A 21,651-nucleotide genomic window follows, 5' to 3' on the forward strand; every position below is an offset into this window, starting at 1 on the left:
ACAAGATGTTGATGCAGCTACAGAGAGAATCAGCAATGAGAGGACAATGCTAAATTTAATGAAGAACAGTCTTGATGTAGACCAAGAGAGACTAACACTGGAGAAGGAGAAAATGGAACAACTACAGTCTAAGCTCAAAGTGTGGCAAGATCACTTCACGGCTAACATGCAATCCAGAGAAACAGTGAAGGCCAATCTCCAGGAGGTGAATGAGAAGAAACTTAAAAACATTTACAAACAAACACTCCAATTACAAGTAAACAAGGAAGTCGTGGAGAAACTATCACTTGCCTTGAAGAGTACAATTGCAGATCTTGATCAGGTGAGAGACCAAGTATTACTTAAAAACGCACAGCTGCTGAGAGGAAGGACTCAGCTGGATGACCAGCTGTGTAGCATGGTCAAAGAAAAAGAAGAACATGATAAGAACAGACAAGATGTTGATGCTGCTACAGAAAGAATCAACAACGAGAGGACAATGTTAAATTTAATGAAGAACAGTCTTGATGTGGAGCGAGACAGACTAAATCTGGAGAAGGAGAAGACAGAACAACTACAGTCTGAGGTGAAAGTGGAGCAAGATCACTTAACGGCTAACATGCAATCCCTAGAAACAGTGAAGGCCAATCTCAAGGAGTTGAATGCCAAGAAACTTGAAAATATTTACAAACATACACTCCAATTGAAAGCAAACAAGGAAGCCATGGAGAAACTATCACTTGCCTTGAAGATTACACTTGCAGACCTTGATCAGGTGAGAGACCAAGTATTACTTAAAAACGCACAGCTGCTGAGAGGAAGGACTCAGCTGGATGACCAACTGTGTAGCATGGTGAAACAAAAAGAAGAAATTGACAGTAACAGAGAAGATGTTGATGCTGCTACAGAGAGTAACAGCAATGAGAGGACAACGTTAAATTTAATGAAGAACAGTCTTGATGCAGGCCGAGAGAGACTAACACTGGAGAAGGAGAAAACGGAACAACTACAGTCTGAGGTAAAAGTGGAGCAAGATCGCTTGATGGCTAACATGCAAACCCTAGAAACAGCAAAGGCCAATCTCCAGGAGGTGAATGCGAAGAAACTTGATAACATATACAAAAATGCACTCCAATTGAAAGCCAACAAGGACGGCATGGAGAAAATTTCACTTACCTTGAAAAATATGCTTGCAGACCTTGACCAGATGAAAGACCAAGAAGCTGTTAAAAGCAAACTGCTGTTGAGAAGAAGTGTCCAGTTGGGGAGTCTGTTATCAAGCATGGTGAACCAAAAAGAAGAACTTGACAGGAACAGACAAGATGTTGATGCTGTTAGAGAAGGAATCAACAACGAGAGGACAATGTTAAATTTAATGAAGAACAGTCTTGATGCAGAACGAGAAAGACTAACACTGGAGAAGGAGAAGACGGAACAACTACAGTCTGAGGTGAAAGTGGAGCAAGATCGCTTAAAGGCTAACATGCAATCCCTAGAAACAGTGAAGGCCAATCTCCAGGAGGTGAATGAGAAGAAACTTGGAAATATTTCCAAGCATACACTCCAATTAGAAGGAAACAAGGAAGCCATGGAGAAACTATCACTTGCCTTGAAGATTACACTTGCAGACCTTGATCACGTGAGAGACCAAGTATTACTTAAAAAGGCACAGCTGCTGAGAGGAAGGACTCAGCTGGATGACCAACTGTGTAGCATGGTGAAACAAAAAGAAGAACTCGACAGGAACAGACAAGATGTTGATTCTGCTACAGACAGAATCAGCAATGAGAGGACAATGCTAAATTTAATGAAGAACAGTCTTGATGCAGACCGAGAGAGACTAACACTGGAGAAGGAGAAAACGGAACAACTACAGTCTGAGGTGAAAGTGGAGCAAGATCGCTTAACGGCTAACATGCAATCCCGAGAAACAGTGAAGGCCAATCTCCAGCAGGTGAATGCAAATAAACTTGAAAACATTTACAGGAAATCACTCAAATTAGAAGCCAACAAGGAAGGCATGCCAAAAATATCACTTACCTTGAAGAACACACTTGCACATCTTGATCAAGTGACAGGCAACGTATTAAATCACAACTTAATTTTGCAAAGAGAAAGGATACGGCTGGACAGTCTGCTTTCAAGAATCAAAAAGCAAAAAGAAATTCTTGATGCTCCGGACAGAGTGGGCAACGAAAGGGAAAACCTACTTTCCAGTCGTAATAATATCGAGACGAGACAAACAGAAGAATTTAATGAGAAAAGTCATCATGTTGATGATGATGCAGATAGTCAGTTTTCAATGAAAATGAATACTGACGTCGAAGACAAAAGACTTATTGGCAAGGAAAAGATGGAACAACTATGGTCAAGCTTTTTGAAGCACAATGAAGAACATGTTGTGAAGAGAAAAGCTGTTGAAGATGCCATGAATACAGTTGCTGCTGAAACGGAAAAGCTACTTGCCATTACGATTGATTTTGATGTCAATAGACGGACTGTCACAGAGAACGAGAAGATCAAACTGAGGACCGTGCAGAAAGATCAGGAATCTTACTTCATGACCAACGTTTCTTCCAACGTCACCTACTCAAATGCTAACGAAGAAAGAAAGAACACAATTGTTCAGAAGTCCAATCATGACGTTAGCAAGTGGGGAATAAAGCCCCCATTACAACAGAACAAACAAACTGAAAATGCCAATGATGTACAAAAACATTTTTCTCAGATACAAGAAAGTGTTAAATTCGAAAGTGAAATGACGAAGGACAGTAGGCAAGTAAACGTCCAATGGTCAGAGGCAAGCGGTGTTCAATGCACCAAATTCAGCAGAGCACAAAATACCTCGGAATTTGTCCGGGCAAAATTAAAGCTTTTAAATCAAAAGCTACATGATAACTTCGAAGAGATTTTGCATCGGTTAGCACAGAGAAATAAATATTGCCTGGATTTGAGTAAAAGAATGGAAGACATGTGTTATGAACTTGAGCAAAAACTAATCATCAGTGGCTATCGTAACCTGATAGAACAAAAGACCACCCATGTTGTAACGACAAAATCAAACAAGGCGATACAAACTGAGGTTGATTCTAAAAATTGGCAAAGGCTGATAAAAACTGATGAAATACAAATTAAAGACCACGCGAAGTATTCTCTGCAGAATAGAACAATGACGCAGACACAATTTGAAACAAAGAGGAGCCTTGAAAAGTATAAAAATCAGACTATTACAAGACATGTAAGCATGCAGTCAGAAGGAGAATATCCTCCAACTGTATTCATCGGTGACAAAATGGAAAAAGAACGGAAACGGAGCCTTTCCACTCAGCCCGAGTCATTCGCCGAAAGAGTCGTTTCCACGGTAAACAAAACCTCGAAAAGAGATTGCCTGCGAAAAATCTGGAAGGACACAAACATGGAAAAGAAGGAGATTGATCAGATGAAATGCACAGGCTATGAAATGAGAAAACACTTAGAAAAACAACTGAAGGCGATTACTAATTTTGTTCAAACATATGGGTTCCAAAAGGAAAAGACGTTTGTCAAGAAGAAAACATTACATCAAAGATTTAGTACGACATGGCGAAGTCATTCAGAGCCAAAGCATAAAACACATGACAAAAGAGATTTTAGCCTTCAGGAACTTAAAAATGAGATGATGTGTGATATTGAGACCCTCGCGTTCAAAAAATAAAATAGGATCAAGGCACTGTGTACTTGCTAAAAGACTCAGTTGGACAGAAGAAAATGGGAGTATTCAGAATTGTATAAAGTGCCCTATGTGTTGTTGTTGACATTGTTGTGATGTGTTACAGAATATGAAATTTATGTATTTGCTTCAGAAGAATGATGAATGTCACCCAAGCTAGGAGGATGGTCGGAAGTCGGAAATATCCGAGTTGAAACCTCCCAGTTCCAACCTCAAATCGTTCGAGGTGAAAGTAAAAAAACAAAATGGCGGATAGTGATAAATTATATTTTATTTTGGTCCTCAAACCTCAATTTGACCTCTAGGAAACTTACCTTTTTGCAAATTTGCTTCAATTATTGTTTTAATCTTATTTCATGAGCATTCCATACAGTTAAGTAGTTTACCGTATAATTTCAAGCAGGGAAAGAGCGGCAATACTGTCACGTACGTTGCGTTACGTGAAGTTATGGTGAATATTTATGAATGAAGAAACTATCTAGTTTTATATTCGAGTAAATTCTGTTTTGCCATTCATAGTGCCGTCACATTGTAGTCCGCCGGTAAAGTCGGGGTCCTTTTTCTCCGACTTCGCTAGTGGAATTTCCGAGTTCAAGGGGGCGTTCCCGGACGCACTTCCTGGTTTGACCTCGGATATTTCCGACCATCCTCGAATGCAGCATAAGTGACTCTACGATGTTCTTAACAATTTGAAATGTGCACCATGGGAGAAAGAGGCTTCCCAAAATCCGTCCAAATTTGAAGTAACGTGGACGTTAAAATTGCTCCTCTAAATTCTAGAGGCCGGAATTGGATTCGGCGCACGAGAGGGGAGTGGCCTGGACGCATGGCTAATTCGCATACCACCATTTTTTCTTTAGCTAGCAAACCACGTGGCTTCTTTGACCTATCAAAAGCCACAGTTTTTTTGGGGGGGGGGGAATACGTCACAGCAAACTCTCGCCTGGACGCGCTGCAAAGCAAAGGTGTCTAAGAACACGACTCTTGCTGGCGCCACTTTGGACTATTATTGTGTTCTTGCTTTTTTTTTTTTTTTTTTTCTCCACTGGAAAGTCGGGTCAGTCGGCTGAGGCCAGCCATCCACGCTCAACCCGGCGTGGACCACCTGCACGTGAGACCTCAAGTCCACCACCCGCACGAATGCCCATGCGGCCGTGACTTGCGCGCTGAACTCTCCCATTAACGACTCAGCTCATCCTCCGGGACAGAGCGGATACTGAACTAGCACCGAAGTTCGGCAGCTCGGACGTATCAAAGCAGTGAATGTCGCTGCGATAAAGGGAGGATTCGGCCGTGCGCGCATCACCTCCGCCATCTCAGGCTTCTGGGATTCCACCGGCTGACCTGACAAGTGACAACTCGTGGATTTACCCTTTTCTTTCTTCACCTGTGCCTACGCAGTTGCGTTGTGCTTGGAAGGGGGCACGTCCAATACTCTCTCTCTCTTGTGCGCCGAGTTCAACTTCGATAAATCGTAAATTGCACCTTTTATTGCAAATTCGACCACATAACTCTGGTGCAACTCTTCTTGCAAACACACACCGCATTTGACAAAGCCAAATGTTCCACCTTGAATCTTGTTTTTCCCATTTTGCATTCCAAATTACGTTTTCATTTTAGCTTTTAGTAGGTTGCACGTTTCCTTTTGATTTCATTAGTTTCATTTTATTTCCTTTATACCGCTTGATAGAATAGTTTTAGGTTAGGCAATGCATTTGACTGTATGTGGTGAAATTAGTGAATAAATGTGTGTTCCTTTGATCCAATTCCGCCTGAATCATTTGTGTTTGAGTGCATTATTATTTTCTCAACTAATTCAAAGAATCGCAATATTCTAAGTGTAGTGACTTCAGATTGTGAGTACTTGAGGATATTCATTCATTTGTTTTATTAAATAAACATTTGACCAATTTTTATCATTTGGTACTTGGCTATTAGGAGCCTATTAAATTTGTTCAATAAAATTAGAAGAAAAAAAATCATTTTCTTTGCTTGATAATTGTTGCTATTTGCAGTCAGTAGAGTGCAATATTTAGTTCACCAAAATGTATGGTAAATTTGTCGTAAATATTTAAAAGAAAAGCTAAAGTTAAAAGAGCCGTTTGAGAGCCAAAAACAGCCGGCTCTTTTCACCGAGCCGATCCAAATGAACCGGCTCACCGAAAAGAGCCGAAAATCCCATCACGACTTGTAACAAGTCGCAGGACTCTCACAGCTCAAACTTTTTCTTTGTGAAAGATAAATCGGTCCTTCAGCGAGCCAAGTGTGTTCCAAAAACGGTGAGTGCCGCTCGCCACTTCATCCTTTCGTCTGTGAAGCATTTTGAAATCGGCCGCTTGTGGAAGACAACACATCAACACGACGCTAGCTAGCTAGCTAGCTAGCTCTCGCTAGCTCGCTCTCTCTCTCTCAAAAAAAAAAAAATAATACCCCCTTTTTTTTAAGTAAATGTACCTGTAATCTGTTTACAACTTTTTTCCATATACTGTAATTGAATCCAGGTACAATTTATTTTTGTGGTATTGTGAATAGGTAACATGTATTCCGTTGCGAGAGACGTAAGTGTCCACCTGTGGCGAAAAAAAAAGAGGTGATTTTTTTTAATGTCATAGTAGACAGTGTTTGTTGTTTATGTGGTCATTTGCGTTTCTTCATTGAACCGTTTTCTCCATTAGACTTTGAAACAATAACATTTTTGATATAACAGTTTGTAATAAACAAGAATGAATGAAATTCATGAAGATGTCCATCTCGTGATAAATGCGTCACAAAGTGAAAATGTGAACTTTAAAGTACATTATGCTTGTATCGAATTGCCGCTCGTTTGTACGAGATAACGGGGTCAGATGAGAATCTCCATCATATCCTTGTCCACTTCCTGGTGGGTGGCTGCGGCCGGAAGGTTTTGCTGCGAGTGGGACTGGGACTGGACTGGGACTCTTCTCTCCAGGGTGCTGCTATGAAACACGGAGCCATCTATGAAGGGGTTAAAAGGAGAACGTGTGAACCTTTTGTGAACATTTAGAATATCTAAGTCAAAAACATACGAAAATGCCGAAAAGAAAAGTAGTATTACATTACACACAGCAGTCAAAACATAAGTTGTCTCTGTACAAGCACAAAAAAAGAACAATATTTCTCAGTTTGTCATCTTACCGGCGCCACGTTCGGGGTTGTAGAGTGGGCTCGGGTTGGACAACCTGCTTGGCCCCGTCATGCTCTGAAGGGCCGGCGTGCCGGGCTTGCTGGCGTCCTGACTCGGATTTCTGTCCGTCTGAGTGCAGCTGTCTCTGCTGCCCGTCTTGGAGTGGACCGCCGCCATCTGGATCGACTGGAACACCGGCGAGGGAGACGACGTCATCGATTCCGTCTTAAGGGGGTCCGCGCGAAATTCCGGACCAAGCAGAACCCCTGAAGAAGAAGAAGGACAATTGACAGTGATTGAACACAATTACACTTAAAAGTTAGTCAAATCTGCACGTCGTTTGGAGCTCTTACCTAAGCTCCCTTTCCAGCTGCTATCTTTGCCTTCCTCGGTGATGGCAGAGCTGCCGAGTCCGATGCTGTGCGAGAGCAGTCCTGAACTTCCCGGGCCAGCGTTAGAGATGGACATCAGAGACTTGGAGGGCCTCATTGCCGACGGCACATCTGACTTGACGGGCTCTTTCTTCGAGCGCTGGTGGAGCACTTTGATCATAGCGTCCTTCTCTATGATCTGGGCGTGGAGATTCTTGATCCTTAAGTCAGAGAGGACAAGTTACCGTATTTTCCGCACTATAAGGCGCACCTAAAAAGCCTTCAATTTTTTTCAAAAGGTGACCGTGCACCTTTATAATCCGGTGCGCCTTATATATGGATCGATATTGAGCCGCAACAGGTCTCGCTGTCAAGACGCTATCGGCGACCCTGCACGATCGGCGACGCGCATGCGCAGGAGATCCCGCCATCTTGGATCTAGCTAGCTAATGCTAATACTTTACCTCAGAGAAAATAATAAAACAACATTTTGGGAGTGAATGGAGTTGTCAGAAATGTGGTTTGTAATCTATTAATAAAGTTTGACTGACCTATCTGACCGTTTTGTTGACATTCCCTTTAGCGCAGCACCATCTAATGGATGCATAACGTAACCCCAGCCTCTACTGTAGCGACTTTATATGGAAAAAGTTGTAAAGTATGTCATTCATTGAAGGTGCGCCTTATAATGCGGAAAATACGATATGTACGGAATTAGATCAGTGTAGTGAGGTTAACTCCGGACAAGTGTCAATCCAAGGACTGAAACAAAGAGACACTTAACTCCCTCCCAGCCATTTTGACTGAAGCAATCCTTGACTGGATTTTGGACTCATTTTGCAAAAGTGCACAGAATATTGTGTTCTATTGCTCTGGACAAAAATGCAGGTAATTTTGAGACATTACCGGCTTTCCATGTCCAAACATCGGCGATTAGCCATTAAAATCTCTTCTTCCTCCTTTTGGATGCGAGCCTCCACTGACGTGTCGTAGCTGCTGCTGGGAGAATGGCTCAACATGGTGACGGAGGTGTCCCTGCAAAACAGACGGCGACAACAACAACTGCGTTAAGAAGGGCGACAAAGTCTGCGGGGAGTTTGCCCTTGACCTTCTCACCTTTGCGAAGCAACGGAAGCGGCGGCCTCCAGGGCAAACTGTCGCATGACGCTCTCCTCCAAGTACTTTTGTTCCCACTTGGTCATATCGGCCTCCAGAGCCAAAATGCGCTCCTCCTTCTCCCGCAGGTGCTCCATCAACGCGCTCACGCTGTACTCCGATGCGAGCGCGACGTTGTTTTGGGAGCCTCCCTGACGCTGGAAAAGAAAACCTATTTTTGATTATAAGAACTTCAAACTTTTTTTTTTTTTTATATATAGCTGTGTGGACACAGAATTGAAAGGAAGTAAAGCATCACATGTAGTCGATTGTTTTACGAGTGGAAAGGTCAGAATGGATTTTGATGGCATTTTGAGAGCATCTATTTGTGACAGAAACACAAACTGACGCACTTTTTTTTTAAAAATTATTATTAAGATCTGGATCGAAAGAAACCTTTCCATAGAGTTGGCATTATGCTGGAACAACGCAATATGTTTGAATGAAACAAGTGCTTTGCAAAGGGATGATGATGATGATGATGATGTCCAGTTGCCATTCAATATTGTGATCAAATTGGATTTTTCATATGTTGGAAGTGTTGTTGTTTTTTCCGGCAAAAGTACAATAAGTAAGCGATTCGAGTTTATTCGAGACTCGGTCATTGATGTGAATGAGAATCTCGAGTGCTGATGATGACCCAGGCATTAATAATCACATTTCCTAGCTATGGGAAATCAAGTTTATAGTTGAAAGTGTGACATAACTGCGATGTAAATGACAGAAACGTCTTGGATGCAGGTTTGTGCACCTGTTGCATGCGTAGAGATTCCAGCTCTTTCTCCAGCCGTGTACGAAGTCGATGTTCAAGTTGTTCCCGCTTCTCGCAGGCTGCCTGCAGCTGAGCAAGAGCTTGCTGCATTCTTTCCACCTTCTCCACGTAAACTTGTTTCTTCTTTAGCTAAAGACACACGCGCACACGGAGGTTTGGGAGACGAATATTAAGGCCTTTCCGCTCTCAGCGGGAACTTTAACCTTAACATTTTGCATGCTACAACACAGGAATTAAAAAAAAAAAAAAAAAAAAGTAGTGTCGCTTGTTCTTACCTCCTCCTCCAGTTTGACGACTTTGGCTTGGGCATTGTTTAGGGCCTGGTCTCTGATTTCAATGTGTCTCCTCTGATCTTCTGTGGTGGAGTGCAGGACATTCAGCTCCTTCTCTAGTTTTTCCTTCTCCCGCATAGTCTCTTTGTCTAAGGAAAAAAAAACAAAAAAAACAGATAACACATCCATTATTAATGCTTCAATCTGTCATACATCACTACATGCGTATTTGAGTATTTCATAGATTGATGTTAGAATAAAACGGGAGGAACTTTTTTTTTTTTTTTTTTTTTAACAAAGCTCTGAGGATATTTTGGCCTCTGGTGTCAGTGTCTCATTTTTTTTATTTATTTTTTGCTAATCTGTACCCACCGTTTAGCAATCTGTACCTACAGTTTAGTAAACTACTCACAGTTTAACAACGTTGCGTGCGCATGCGTATTACATAACGCCACAGAAAAGCTAAACCGTGCGTACAGATTAGTAAACTGTGGGTAGAGATTAGCAAAATAAAAAAATAAAAAAAATCAGACCCTGACACCAGATGGGCTCCGTACTAGTGCATATATTTTTATTTACAACAACAAAAATAAGAAGTAAATAAGAAACCACTTCAAACATCTTGTTAGGACATGATGAGGGTACACGCAACATAAAATATTGTAAAAATCAGAGCTCCATCTCAGTTTCCTCCCGTAGTTTTGTTCTCGGACCAGCACGCGCTATCAAAAAGTACATTCAATACTTTTGCTCTCCTCTTAGGCAGCTCGATGATGAAATTAATGTATTCAACAATACTGTATCCTTATGTGAAGTCGGATGTCACTCGATCTCCTGTATCCGACCTGGTGGTAGCGAGGTTAGCATAGATTGAAATGACGTGGTGTGAACATGACATCGCATCGCCATGTTTTTCATGCGTGTGCGTGCGTGCGTGCGTGCTTCTTCTCACTTTGTGCAAGCAGTTGGGATATGGTCTGAAGGTTGTTTTCGGATCCGTCAGACTCTTGAGCTGTGAGCTGCTTGTTGGCTGTCTCCATACGGTCTATTCAAAAAATAATTAAAAAAAATAGACACCACATGAAAATTTGAACCCGAATAGTAGGGGTGTTAAAAAAAAAAAAATCGATTCGGCGATATATCGCGATACTACATCGCGCGATTCTCGAATCGATTCAATAATCGGCAGAATCGATTTTTATTTATTTATTTATTTATTTATTTATTTTTTTTAGGATTCACACCTTGAAATCGATTCGTCGATATATCGCGATACTACATCGCGCGATTCTCGAATCGATTCAATAATAGGCAAAATCGATTTTTTTTTTTTTTTTTTTTTAAAGGATTCACACCTTGAGCATGGAAGAATGTTATATGAACGGAACATTAAGCCTTAATATTTTATTTTAATGCTGTTCAAACATGAAACAGATTACAACCTCTATAAGACTGAAATTTCAGATAAATAAATAATACATTTTCATATAAATCTTACACTCTACAAGCTTACTGATTAGTATTTTCTAAATTTGAATGAAAAAAAATCGCCCAACAATCGACTTATAAATTCGTATCGGGATTAATCGGTATCGAATCGAATCGTGACCTGTGAATCGTGATACGAATCGAATCGTCAGGTACTAGGCAATTCACACCCCTACCGAATAGAACGGAAGTTCAGTTCAGTTATCGAGGCGGCACAACAACAAGTGGACATTGCTGCCGTCTTACCTCGGAGATCTCTGTTGAAGTCATGAAGGCGGCGGACCTCCAGTTCCAGCTTGTTCCGCATCGTCTTCTCCAGCGCTTCCCTCTTGGCAGAGGAGCTGGCAAGCGTTTCGTAGGCCTCTGAAACCAGCTGGATCTCGTTTTCCAACTGCCAGAAGAAGTAGACGGTCACAAATGGTGGCGAATGAAGGGAAATTGACAACGCATCGATCGTCCAAGCCTTGTTACAGCGTTTAGTAGGGATGGAACGATAACGGCAATATCGTGATATCGCGATATTAAAATTAAAACTGCCACAACATATCGTCGTCGTCATGTCATGATATTAAAAGTGCCACATCTGTTTAAAAAGTCACCTTGATTTCCATTTGGGCAGTTCGAGCACCCTCTGGTGGCTATTTATTTAATGCAGTTTAATTTTCACGAGCCATGTTTTGGCCCTTCTGTTTTTAAAATCCACGTTAAAGGTCAGATGAAGGGGAACGTATCGTGCTTGTGAACCGAGTCGATAAGTGTCAATGTGGGTGCCTCAATATATATATATATATATATATTATATTTAGATATTTTTTTTATATATAAGATTTTTTATGGATGTAAATATTTTCTAGAGATGGGCGAGCACCGATACCAGGTATCGGTATCGGGCCGATACCGGCCTTTTTTCCAAGTACTCGAGTACTCGTGACGCAGACGAGTACAAGCGAGCGATGGCAGAGGCGGAAGACGTTAAGTGAGTCCTCCTTGCCTGTAAGTGGCGCTAGCTAGCTTGCAGCAGTTTTTCACCAAAACTTCACCGGTTTGGAAATACTTCAAAATTGTGAATCTTAAACTAAAAGAGCATTTTTGCGTTTTATTTTGAGCGTTAAGACTATTGAAGGGTGACTGTTTTTTGTGTCAAAATTAAAGGAAATATATTTGTTCAAAAATATCTTTTAGTGATTTTTTTTATTTGTCAAAATGTACTACTGGTATCGGCAGTTGGTATCGGTATCGGTGAGTACTGAGGGTCTGAGTATCGGTATCGGTCTGGAAAAAAATGGTATCGAACATCCCGACTAATGACATTTTGTTGTCTTAGTACTTATACTTGGTATAAATTTGACCTAATTTAAAAGGCCCAGTCTGCCGGTTTGACTCACAAAATCACCAGCAGAAATTAAGAGAAGCCCAAATCTGTAAATTGAGAAGTAGTTTTGTTTGTTTAAATCCTGTATTTAAAAAGTGCCTTTTCCAGAGTGAAACCGGCAGACTGCGCTTTTTAGAACTCGGGATGCACGATAATATCGGTGGCCGATAATTATCGGCCAATTTGTCGTCAAACGGATAAACCGGATAATGAGAGAACTCGTCGCCGGGGCTCCGCCTACCCACCGCTATACTGCAGCCGTGACGTTACCTTGTGCAACTTGGCGACTTTATCGCGACAGGCGTCGATCTCCTGCCTCAGAACTCGGTTCTCCTCAGCCAGCGCGTCCGCCTTCTGCTGCGCGTGCGCCGCCATTTCAAAGGGCGGCCCCTGCAGGTGCGAGTAAGAATGCAAATGCGGGAAATGCCTCGCTTGGACAAAAGCTTGCGGCTGCGGAGGGGGCGGCCCTTGAGAATGCTGATGTTGATAGTGATGAGTCTGCTGCGGTTTGTTGTGGATCAGCGGCAAGGAGCCGCCGGGGAAAGCGTGACAGCGTTGCGGCGTGGGCTCGATCGGCAGCGGCGGGTACGTCTCGCCGACGTGGTGGGAGGGAACCACGAGGCCATGCAGATTGCGAAGGCCCATGCTGCGGAGGGACTCGCTGTGGCTGTGCGGCCGCTGGTGAGGGACGGACGAGTACGGGGCGTGGAAGGCGCCGGGTAAGCTGCAAAGGGTCGAAGATTGGGCCCGCGACAAGGAACCAACGGAGGTGATGGAAGAGGTCGGGCTGTGGTGGTGAAGAGACTTCTGGAAAGGAACCGAACCCTCCTTGCTGGACCTGAGGAGAGACGAGAATGAATGTTTGATTAGGCATGTTCATTTTGGTGAATGTATTGATTTTTACTTACGTAAGACATGTTTTGTCCCGACTCTCAAGAATTGACACCCCCCCCAAAATCTCTTTTCAAATTGAAAATTACTAAACAGCCTATGTTACTATACAGTCAAACATGGGTTTTCGAACATAATCTGTTCCAGAAGGCTGTTCTAAAAGCGATTTGTTCGAAATCCAAAACAATTTTTCCCATTAGAATGAATGTAAATAATTTTAATCCGTTCCAAGCCTAAAAAAAACTTTTTCAAAGTTTTTTTTAAATTTTTTTTTTTAATTATTTTACACCATAAACTGCACTGTATACTTTTTACCACAAATAGGAATAGGGTAGAAACAGACACTGTTTTATTTAGATATCCTATCTAAAATGATGAAAAAACAAAACAAAATGCAAACATTTCTTTTTTACTACTTTCCTCTTTTCTTCACCAGCTTTACCACTTGCACTTGCTTTCTTTGGACCTAATACACGATGCAAAACTAAAAAAAAAGAAAAAAAGATTATGATGTAACTAACAATGAACAGGTCTGCTCCGAACGAACTTTGAACACGAACGTGCTTACGGAGGAAGAAGCATCCTGTGCATTCGAGTTAGCTCGAGTCGCGTTCAGGTACGCTCGGCTTTTTTTCACTTTGGTCGAGAGCCGAATTTTTGGACGAGTTCTGAATTCTCAAATTTTCTGGTCGAAAACCGATTTGGTCGAGAACAGAAGCGTTCGAAAACCGAGGTTTGACTGTATTTGACGATTTTTTATCTCACCTGAATGATCCGTACTCGGGCGGAGGCTGATATCGGACATGCGGCACCGTCCTTGCCGGATCTCGTCCGACCGGCTCCTGATGATACGGAAGCGCGGCCTCTTGCTGTTTGGCGGGCGACCTCATCCTTTTGAAGGGGTAGTCCGGAGGCGGGCCGCGATGCTGCGGCTTGTAGTAGTCATCCGGCTGCCCGCCAGGCGACGGCTGCGGGGACAGCGACGAGCTGACGACCGGGACGTGCGCTTTGACGCCGCAGGTGGCGAGCGAGAGCTGCATCAGCCGCTCGCTGAGCGAGCGAACGTGGCCTTGCTTGAGATCCTTGAGCCCGTCGTCTTGGAGCACCTTCACGGCGCCGTTGGCGCGCTGCACGGCGGATCGGCCTTCCGTGCGCAACTTGGGATCGCTCACGTAGAAGGTGGAACAGAGCGAGGTCGGAAGCGTGTTGTGCTGGGGCCGGTTACTCTGTTGCCGATGCGGAGGAGGCGGACCGTGGCCGCGGAAGTATTGCGACTGAACCTTCGCTTCCTCGTAACTGGGAAGTTCTTCCGGGTTTTGGCTCGCCGAACCGCCGCCGCCGCCGCCATTGCTCCCGTCGCCGCCCCCCACTTTCAGTTTCTCCAGGCCGTCCGCCTGCAGCTCTTGGCCCTGGGGCTCCTGTCGGGCAACGTTGGGGGTCCGGGAAAGCTCTTCGGATGGGCCGCTCTGTCCGTTCCCGCCGACCTGTTGCTGCTGCATCACAAAACTCAGGTTCATCTGCTCCTGCAAAAGACGCTGCAGGACGTTGCTAGCGCCGGCGGCGGCGCTGTTGCTGCTGCTGGACGACTCCTCGGTCGCGGTCCTCATCGAGGCCGCTCGCTGGCTCCGCAGTTCCGAGAAGGCCGAGCTCTGTCCGGGCTCCGTACTTCCTCAAACGAGAAAAAAAAATAGAGAAAACCTATCAGAACGCAGTGAGAAGCTGCCAAGTGATGGACATTGTGATGTCAAATTTATGTTTTCATGTGAAAATTGCAGAGGGGTCGTTCCGTGTCCGAGAAGTGGAAAAATACATAAATCAATTACAACAACAAATCTTTTTTTTTTTTTTTCCTCTGAGAGCTCAGAATTGTTCATTCAGTAGTCTTACCGATTCCACGTCTTATCATCAGTGCGTGCAAATACGTGTAAATTTATATTCATTAATTCACCTAAAACCTCGTAAAAATCCGAATTCCCCTTCACCTTAACCGGATACTTCAGAGTCTCGCCAGAGTCGTGAGGTTCAAACGGTCAGGAGACCAGAGAAAAAGGAAAGAAAGATAAATCAAAGTAAAATCCAGCACCGACCAAACACTTCCTGCCTTCCACATGGTTACAAAATTAAAAGTCTTACGCCAAGCCCAGAAACGTCTAAATTCCAACAAATTAAGGAGATCAAATCACTCTTTTAACACACGTCGCACCGCATGATAACAAGTCGATCATCCAGCTCCAAACCGACCAGATGATCATTGCATGTGAACCACTTTACCACCGGCTTTGTTAACGTATTGTGCCACTGTTATTAATAAAATTGATGAATTAGCTGTCAACAATTCTGCTTTTGACGCTGACAGATTTTTGTGCGGGTCATGTAAGAAACGTAGTTCACCTGAAAATCGTTTCGACTTTAGGGTGTTCAATATTGAATGTTTCACTGTGTGTATGCACAAACAACACGTTTACCAATTGTCATGTTACGTTAAGATTATGTAACACAAAAGACTAACCAGCAACAACAAAAAAATCACAAATAAGTTATTTCAACCTGAATCGATGATGAAAACAACACAAATGTGCAAACCAAAGTGGAGGATGGAGGTGGAAAAAGGCCAATTGCCATATTCGGAGTTAGTTTCTCAAAATACTCGTAAATTTAACTACCGTTTCATGTTGTCAAAAACAAAACAAAGCAAAGCGACGCTGTCTTCATCTTGTTGATGAAGGCAGCATGAAGATGATCGTTGTTGAGGACATCGTGTAGACGAACCCCAACATTGGAAAGCCCAAACTCGTATTGATGAAGTCGCTACTTATCGATAGGCCGATAGGAGGAGGAGGTTGGTCGGGTTTGGGAATCAGCAATGAGTCATTAACTTATGCAAGCATCACCCACGAAGTCCTTGACCCGTTTGAAAAGATTCGAACTTTTTTTTGTGTGCCTTCGCCGCCGTCCGTTCGTTCTTACTGGATTTCCATGCGAGTTGGAGGCGACATAGTAATGCTCGCAAGAAAAGGCCACAACTAGCAGACAACTCGAACAAACATTTCAAAGCGTTTACCTTTCAATTACGTCCGAGCTTCTTCAATGAAACATGATTTTTTGCAACTCTGTTCCGTTATCACGAGACTCGGGCTGCAGTTCAGTACACAAAAAAAAGCAAATGCTAATAACAATACGACGGCTCCATTGTGAGACTTTTATGCGAATTTTTCCACCAAACACTAAAAGTTAACCGGATTGGAACGCGTTTTCTGTTTTTCCATAAAAAAAAAAAAAAAAAAAAAGTCAGGCAGGTCAGGGAGCAGGAAGCTCGCCCCCTCCCATCCGGTACGAGACATTAAAAGAATGCTGAAGAAGTCGCGCGCACACACAAATATCAAATATATTTTTTTTGTACGGCGTCAATGACTGCAACATTGAGGTTATTTTGGTTGTTTTTGCTTTTCAAGATGTACACAGCAACTAAAACGCACCCCATCCTCATCCAGCTGAGGGCTGCACAGAAACTTTTTTTTTTTTTATTATTATTCAAGAAGACTCTCCATTACAAAGTGATTCTTGCATTTTATATTATTTCAACATTTTGAAAAACGTGTTGAAAAAAAACCCGTATTATTAATTGCTATCATCGTTAATTAAAACCAAATACAAAACAAAATTCATTTGGGCATTTAAATGTTCAAGATGTGTTGACGTTGAGTAATTCATATACAATACATTTGTTTGTTTTTTTTATTTTTATTATTACATTGTGTTTATACATACACTGTTAAACACCCCGAAAATAACCGAATTTCGATGTTGATTTTATCTGACAGATTTTTCCTATTTTTAAAAGATCTCATTTTCAAAAACAGACTATGATCTTACTAATTACTAATGTATAACGACTGTCTGAACTATTTTTGAGTCAGCTGCTTACCTGTTGATATGTAACGCAACACCTTTTCGACTGCCACTTCAACACGTACATTCACAAAATGGTGGTTGAGAATAAGAAGACAAAAATCAATCACTTTCTCAATTGAACTGCCTTGGTCCCAAAAAAAAAAAAAAGTTATAAAGTTAGAAGCGAACCCGGAAATATGCGGATGATAATAATAGCAAATAGTACTTCAATATGAGGACTACAAAATATAGATGCAACTTCCAAAAATAATTTCTTGAAAAACCTGGTCTTGGGGTCTTAGTGGATTTATTAATGCATTATAAACAGTAAAAACAAAAGCACAAATCTATTGTAGCTTGTGAATCGTCACCAGCTGTTGATGTTGATGGCGTTGGGCCGTTGGTTTGGCATTGCGCAACTTCGTCTTCAACAGTCACTGTGAAGTATGAAAAAGTCATGACAAACAGTTTTCAGTTTTAGTATTCAGTTTTAGAACATATCTGACTTTTATATTCACCCCCTTTTTACAGAATGTCACGTTAAAACAATAATAACTTGTGGCATCCCGAGCCCCACAATAGTTGTTCAGTTTCATCGTGCATTTTTTGTTACTAGCGTATAATTAATCCCGAGACAAAACATTGCAACGTTTTACCTCAGCACCGACGCCGTTAACCAGCATCTCTTCCAACTGCTGCACCGATTCGGCCATGCAGTGAACCTGGCACAGGTTGACACAAACATAAGTTGAATTAAGCCGGGCTAAAGGCAAGGCTAGCTATTGTGTAGCTAAATGTTACTTGATTTAAAAAAATAAAAATAAAAACATTTCAAAAGAAAACTTACTAAAATTACTAAATGACATGCAGCGCTTTAAGGAGTATTTTTTTTTTTTATTATTATTATTAATGTTTTTGAAGCAAATCTTATAGTTCTATTTCGCCCGTTCGGCACGCACTATACTAATCGGCCTAGTTAGGTAATCTGCTCCTACAGTTTACTTACTAATCTATTTCATCAATTTATTTAATCTGTAACCTCGGTTTAGCACATCGATAAGAAAGGAAGAACACAAACAAAGAAGAAAACGTAGCGTGACATGTTGAATGGATACTGTTTAATAATAGGTCTCTGCGCTAAACTGTCAATAAAGTGAATTTAAAAAGACATATAAGGTTGATTTATTTAAAAAACCGTGAGAAACACCACGCCATTTTGATCTTGTTAAAAGTCAATGTTGTTGTTTTTTTTAATTGTACAGTCGACGACGATGAAACAAACGCGCCTCTTGCAGCGTCAATGTAAAACAGTGGACAACATTGCCATCTATAGGCCAGGAAGCGCAACTTCGGTCTTTTCGGGAGGAAAGTGCAGAGGAAAAGTCCAAGTCAAAGCCGACTGATTGTCTTTGTTTTGAACCAAAATAAAACTATTTCTTTTACTGTGGAAAACAATTATCAACATTTTTGGGGGGGTTTTCTCATCACGTTAGAACAAACCAATAATTTAATCATAATTCATTTATTGTTTGTGCGCTGTCAATTTCAAATAATGTCGTTGCCTAAATAAGGGAAGTAAATTTATAAATTTCATTTAATTTGATAAATTAAAAATTACATTTTTATTTTTTAAGTATAATTCATTGATTAATTAAAAAACATACAAACAAAACAGAAATATGACTGAAATACTATTTTACACATGCAAAGCCTTTGGGGAACGTTTCCCGCCACATTTTAAACGGCGACAAACTTGTGTTGCCAAAACTGTGGTTAAATTGTAGGTAATGTATTCCTAAATGTTACTTTGAAGCACCAATTCAATTCTTTGCACGTCAATGTATTCCTTGAAAAAGTTGTTGTTCAATCACGAGAATTTGCTTTATTTGCTTTATTTATTTAAATTTGGATTATTTTGTGTTGTGTATGAAATGTTTTTTTGGTTTTTTTTTAAATAATGTATTGTCACTTGGTATTGTGAGTACTTAAGCCACATGTGTCAAGATCCGGAGTCCTGCACGTTTTCGAGGTATCTCTCCTCCAACGCACCCGATTCAATGATCAGGATAATGATCAGGCCCCTGCAGCGCTTGCTGATGATCTTATTTAAATATGAGTCAGCTGTGTTGAAAGTGGGAAACCTCCAAAACCTGCAGGACTGCGGCCCTCGAGGGATGCACTTTGACACCTATGACCTTAAGCGTCGAGTACTCAATAGTGGTATCGGACTGAAAACAAAAGTGTAGTTATCCGTGTAGTTGTCTTATTAACTCATTCACTGCCATTGACGGAAAAAGACGTCAAATGATGCATTTTTTTTTTTTTTTTTTTTGCTGGTCTGGCAATGAATGTGTTAAAAGGAAAAAAACACACACAAAAAAAACAGTATCAGCCAAATTAATTGGATGAGAGTAAGTGTGTACTATCCGATGTTGGTAAAACGTTTGCCGCATACCTCCACATCAGTTGTCCGTTCAAAGTGTCGAGTCAGTGCAACGATACTGTGCAGTTTGTCTCGAATGGACGACGTGGACACTTTCTGTGCATCTGTAATGTCAGTCATCTGAGTGCGCAACACACAATGTTTGTCTTGAATTGCTCTCAGTCGTTCCAGCATCACAATTGGGTTCTCCTAAAGGCAAAGTCAATCAATCAATCGTTATTTTATATCGCACCTTTCATACATTTCAAAATGCAACTCAACGTGCTGAACATCCATAATACGATAAAAAGGAAAACTCGTGTAATAAAAGCGCGGGTAGTGAAATATCACCTGGTGGGACAATCCATTCTCAGCAGTTTGGTTGCTCACGTCCAGCTTGAGGCGCATCTCGATGACGTTCAGGTCAGCTTCTGATTTGGAAAACTGCAAAGACGTCACGTAGATTTACGTCAGAGGTCTGACAATGTCAGCCGCTGTCCTCTTCCGCTGAGATGACTAACAGAGAACTACTTGATGTGCAGTGAAAACAACCAGTTTTTAATGTTTCACAGATATTGTTGAATGTTTTGTTTTGTTTTTTTGCAATGCTTGTTATGGAGTTAGTGTTATACATTATAAGAGAAAATTGGTAATTGTAAACTTCTTCTCCTAGACTTAATGGTACAACGGTTGTGTGCCATTTTGAGTAACATGGGCCAGAGTATTTTCTATGATGAAGCGCCAGTTGAAACTCTGCAAAAGTATTTTGAAGTACAATTTATCGTATTTGGTTTGGTATCAATCGTGTCATTGTCACTGCAGATGTGTTCTGATGTGTAATTTGTCGGTTTGGGGTCGGGTCAGTCTTCCAACAACAAAGGCAGTGGCTATTTTTGACGTGACTGGCAACTCTCCTCCATCATCGCGAATTCACGGCAAAATAACGCTAGGGGGCGAAATAGGACTTCGAACAGGAAATGGTACTTTTATTTATTTTTTTAATCGCCATTTCTTTTATTATTTATATTAGCATATAAACTACATACAGTTTACTGGTATATCCTTTATCTAGTTAAACACAAGGCAACCAAATGTAAAACACAGCTCAAATTTGACGTTTACAAGAGGGTTCCCCTTTCTGTCGATGGCGGATGAGGTCACGTGATCGTGACGTCACGTCATCTGGGAGAGCGGGTTATTGCGAATGTTTCCGAATCCGGAATTTAGCCCTTAACCAGAATATTGACGGCATATAATCGCGGACGACAAACAATATTACTCCGAAACAATAACGAAACCCGTAAAATGAACAAGGGAAGCAAAGATTTCACAAGAATCAATGTTGCGTCTTCTTGTTTACAGTACACTGCAACTTGACGTACCATGAGTTCGAGTTTTTCCACCGTCGCCTCCATGTTGAAAGATTAGTTTGTCAAGTTCTTCTCCGCGTTGAACGGCGAAAACGCGAAACGAGATCCAAGTGGCGTTTCGAATGCTGTCAAGGCGATCTGAGTGTGCTTTTTTAAGAAATGTTGCTTCCTGTTGCAGTTTAAGAATAGTTAACAAAATAAGAGCATTGACTATTTTAGTGGAAGGAAAAATAAATGACCACTATCTGAAACGGAAGGAAATTTGTCATGACTAATTATATATGTGACATATTGCACTTTATAGCGATCATTTAAATAATGAAACATGACATTTACATTTGTTGCTTTAATTTTGTAGGTGGGCACCAGGAGGAACTGGAAGAAGGTGAAGGACATTCCACGTTTCGCCAGAGGGGTCGCAAATGTGCAAAAACTCTAAATCTTGCATCCAGCCCCTTTAGATAATACAATTAAATACATTAATCGAATGTGAGAATACTTGAATTACTATGTTTGTCTTTTTATTTCCCAAAAAAATTTTTTTTTCTTGTAGGAGAATTTAACACAGTGGCTGGAAAATAAGTCTACTGACGCCATCCAATAATTACATTGTTTTTATGTTCACGTTTTAATAGCACTTAACGTCACATTCCACCCCTTGACTTCTGTCTTTGTAACGAATGGGGGAAGTGCACATTTGTAGTTTTTGTGTGTGTGTGGCAGTCTTCCTCCTCCAAGTTGTTTAGTGCCAGTAAAAATCATACCAACCCACTCAAGCCTTGGCAGAGGTACCGTTCAACTAGTTTGAAGTGGT

At 41.5% G+C, this 21,651-nt stretch overlaps 3 protein-coding genes across 8 annotated transcripts; 1 reads left to right on the plus strand and 2 right to left on the minus strand.

Annotated features, from left to right (window-relative positions):
• The first annotated feature begins 314 nt into the window (after positions 1-314).
• LOC144006234 (uncharacterized) lies at positions 315-5,468 on the plus strand. The gene has a single exon (XM_077504979.1). It carries the CDS (start codon positions 398-400, stop codon positions 3,671-3,673), a length of 3,276 nt encoding a protein of 1,091 aa, XP_077361105.1. The 5' UTR covers positions 315-397; the 3' UTR covers positions 3,674-5,468.
• Positions 5,469-6,179: 711 nt separating this feature from the next.
• Positions 6,180-17,218, minus strand: amot (angiomotin). Of its 6 annotated transcripts, none has more exons than XM_077504203.1 (12): positions 17,080-17,218; positions 13,920-14,823; positions 12,534-13,101; positions 11,138-11,282; positions 10,356-10,448; positions 9,407-9,552; positions 9,111-9,260; positions 8,321-8,517; positions 8,111-8,239; positions 7,187-7,425; positions 6,845-7,099; positions 6,180-6,664 (listed from the first exon to the last, which is right to left on the minus strand). In XM_077504203.1, exons 2-12 carry the CDS (start codon positions 14,759-14,761, stop codon positions 6,531-6,533), a joined length of 2,898 nt encoding a protein of 965 aa, XP_077360329.1. In that variant the 5' UTR covers positions 14,762-14,823; positions 17,080-17,218; the 3' UTR covers positions 6,180-6,530. The 6 variants fall into 6 exon arrangements, with proteins under 6 accessions (XP_077360329.1, XP_077360328.1, XP_077360325.1 ...); XM_077504202.1 differs by having other exon boundaries at positions 13,920-14,819; positions 17,080-17,209; XM_077504199.1 differs by lacking the exon at positions 17,080-17,218 and adding an exon at positions 16,216-16,427 and having other exon boundaries at positions 13,920-14,819.
• Positions 17,219-17,335: 117 nt separating this feature from the next.
• Positions 17,336-21,514, minus strand: ska2 (spindle and kinetochore associated complex subunit 2). Its single transcript, XM_077504210.1, has 5 exons — positions 20,850-21,514; positions 19,819-19,911; positions 19,501-19,677; positions 17,702-17,767; positions 17,336-17,482 (listed from the first exon to the last, which is right to left on the minus strand). Exons 1-5 carry the CDS (start codon positions 20,880-20,882, stop codon positions 17,480-17,482), a joined length of 372 nt encoding a protein of 123 aa, XP_077360336.1. The 5' UTR covers positions 20,883-21,514; the 3' UTR covers positions 17,336-17,479.
• Between the last annotated feature and the right edge of the window lie 137 nt (positions 21,515-21,651).

This window comes from Festucalex cinctus, chromosome 18 (assembly GCF_051991245.1).
Source record: "Festucalex cinctus isolate MCC-2025b chromosome 18, RoL_Fcin_1.0, whole genome shotgun sequence".
NCBI lineage: Eukaryota > Metazoa > Chordata > Actinopteri > Syngnathiformes > Syngnathidae > Festucalex > Festucalex cinctus.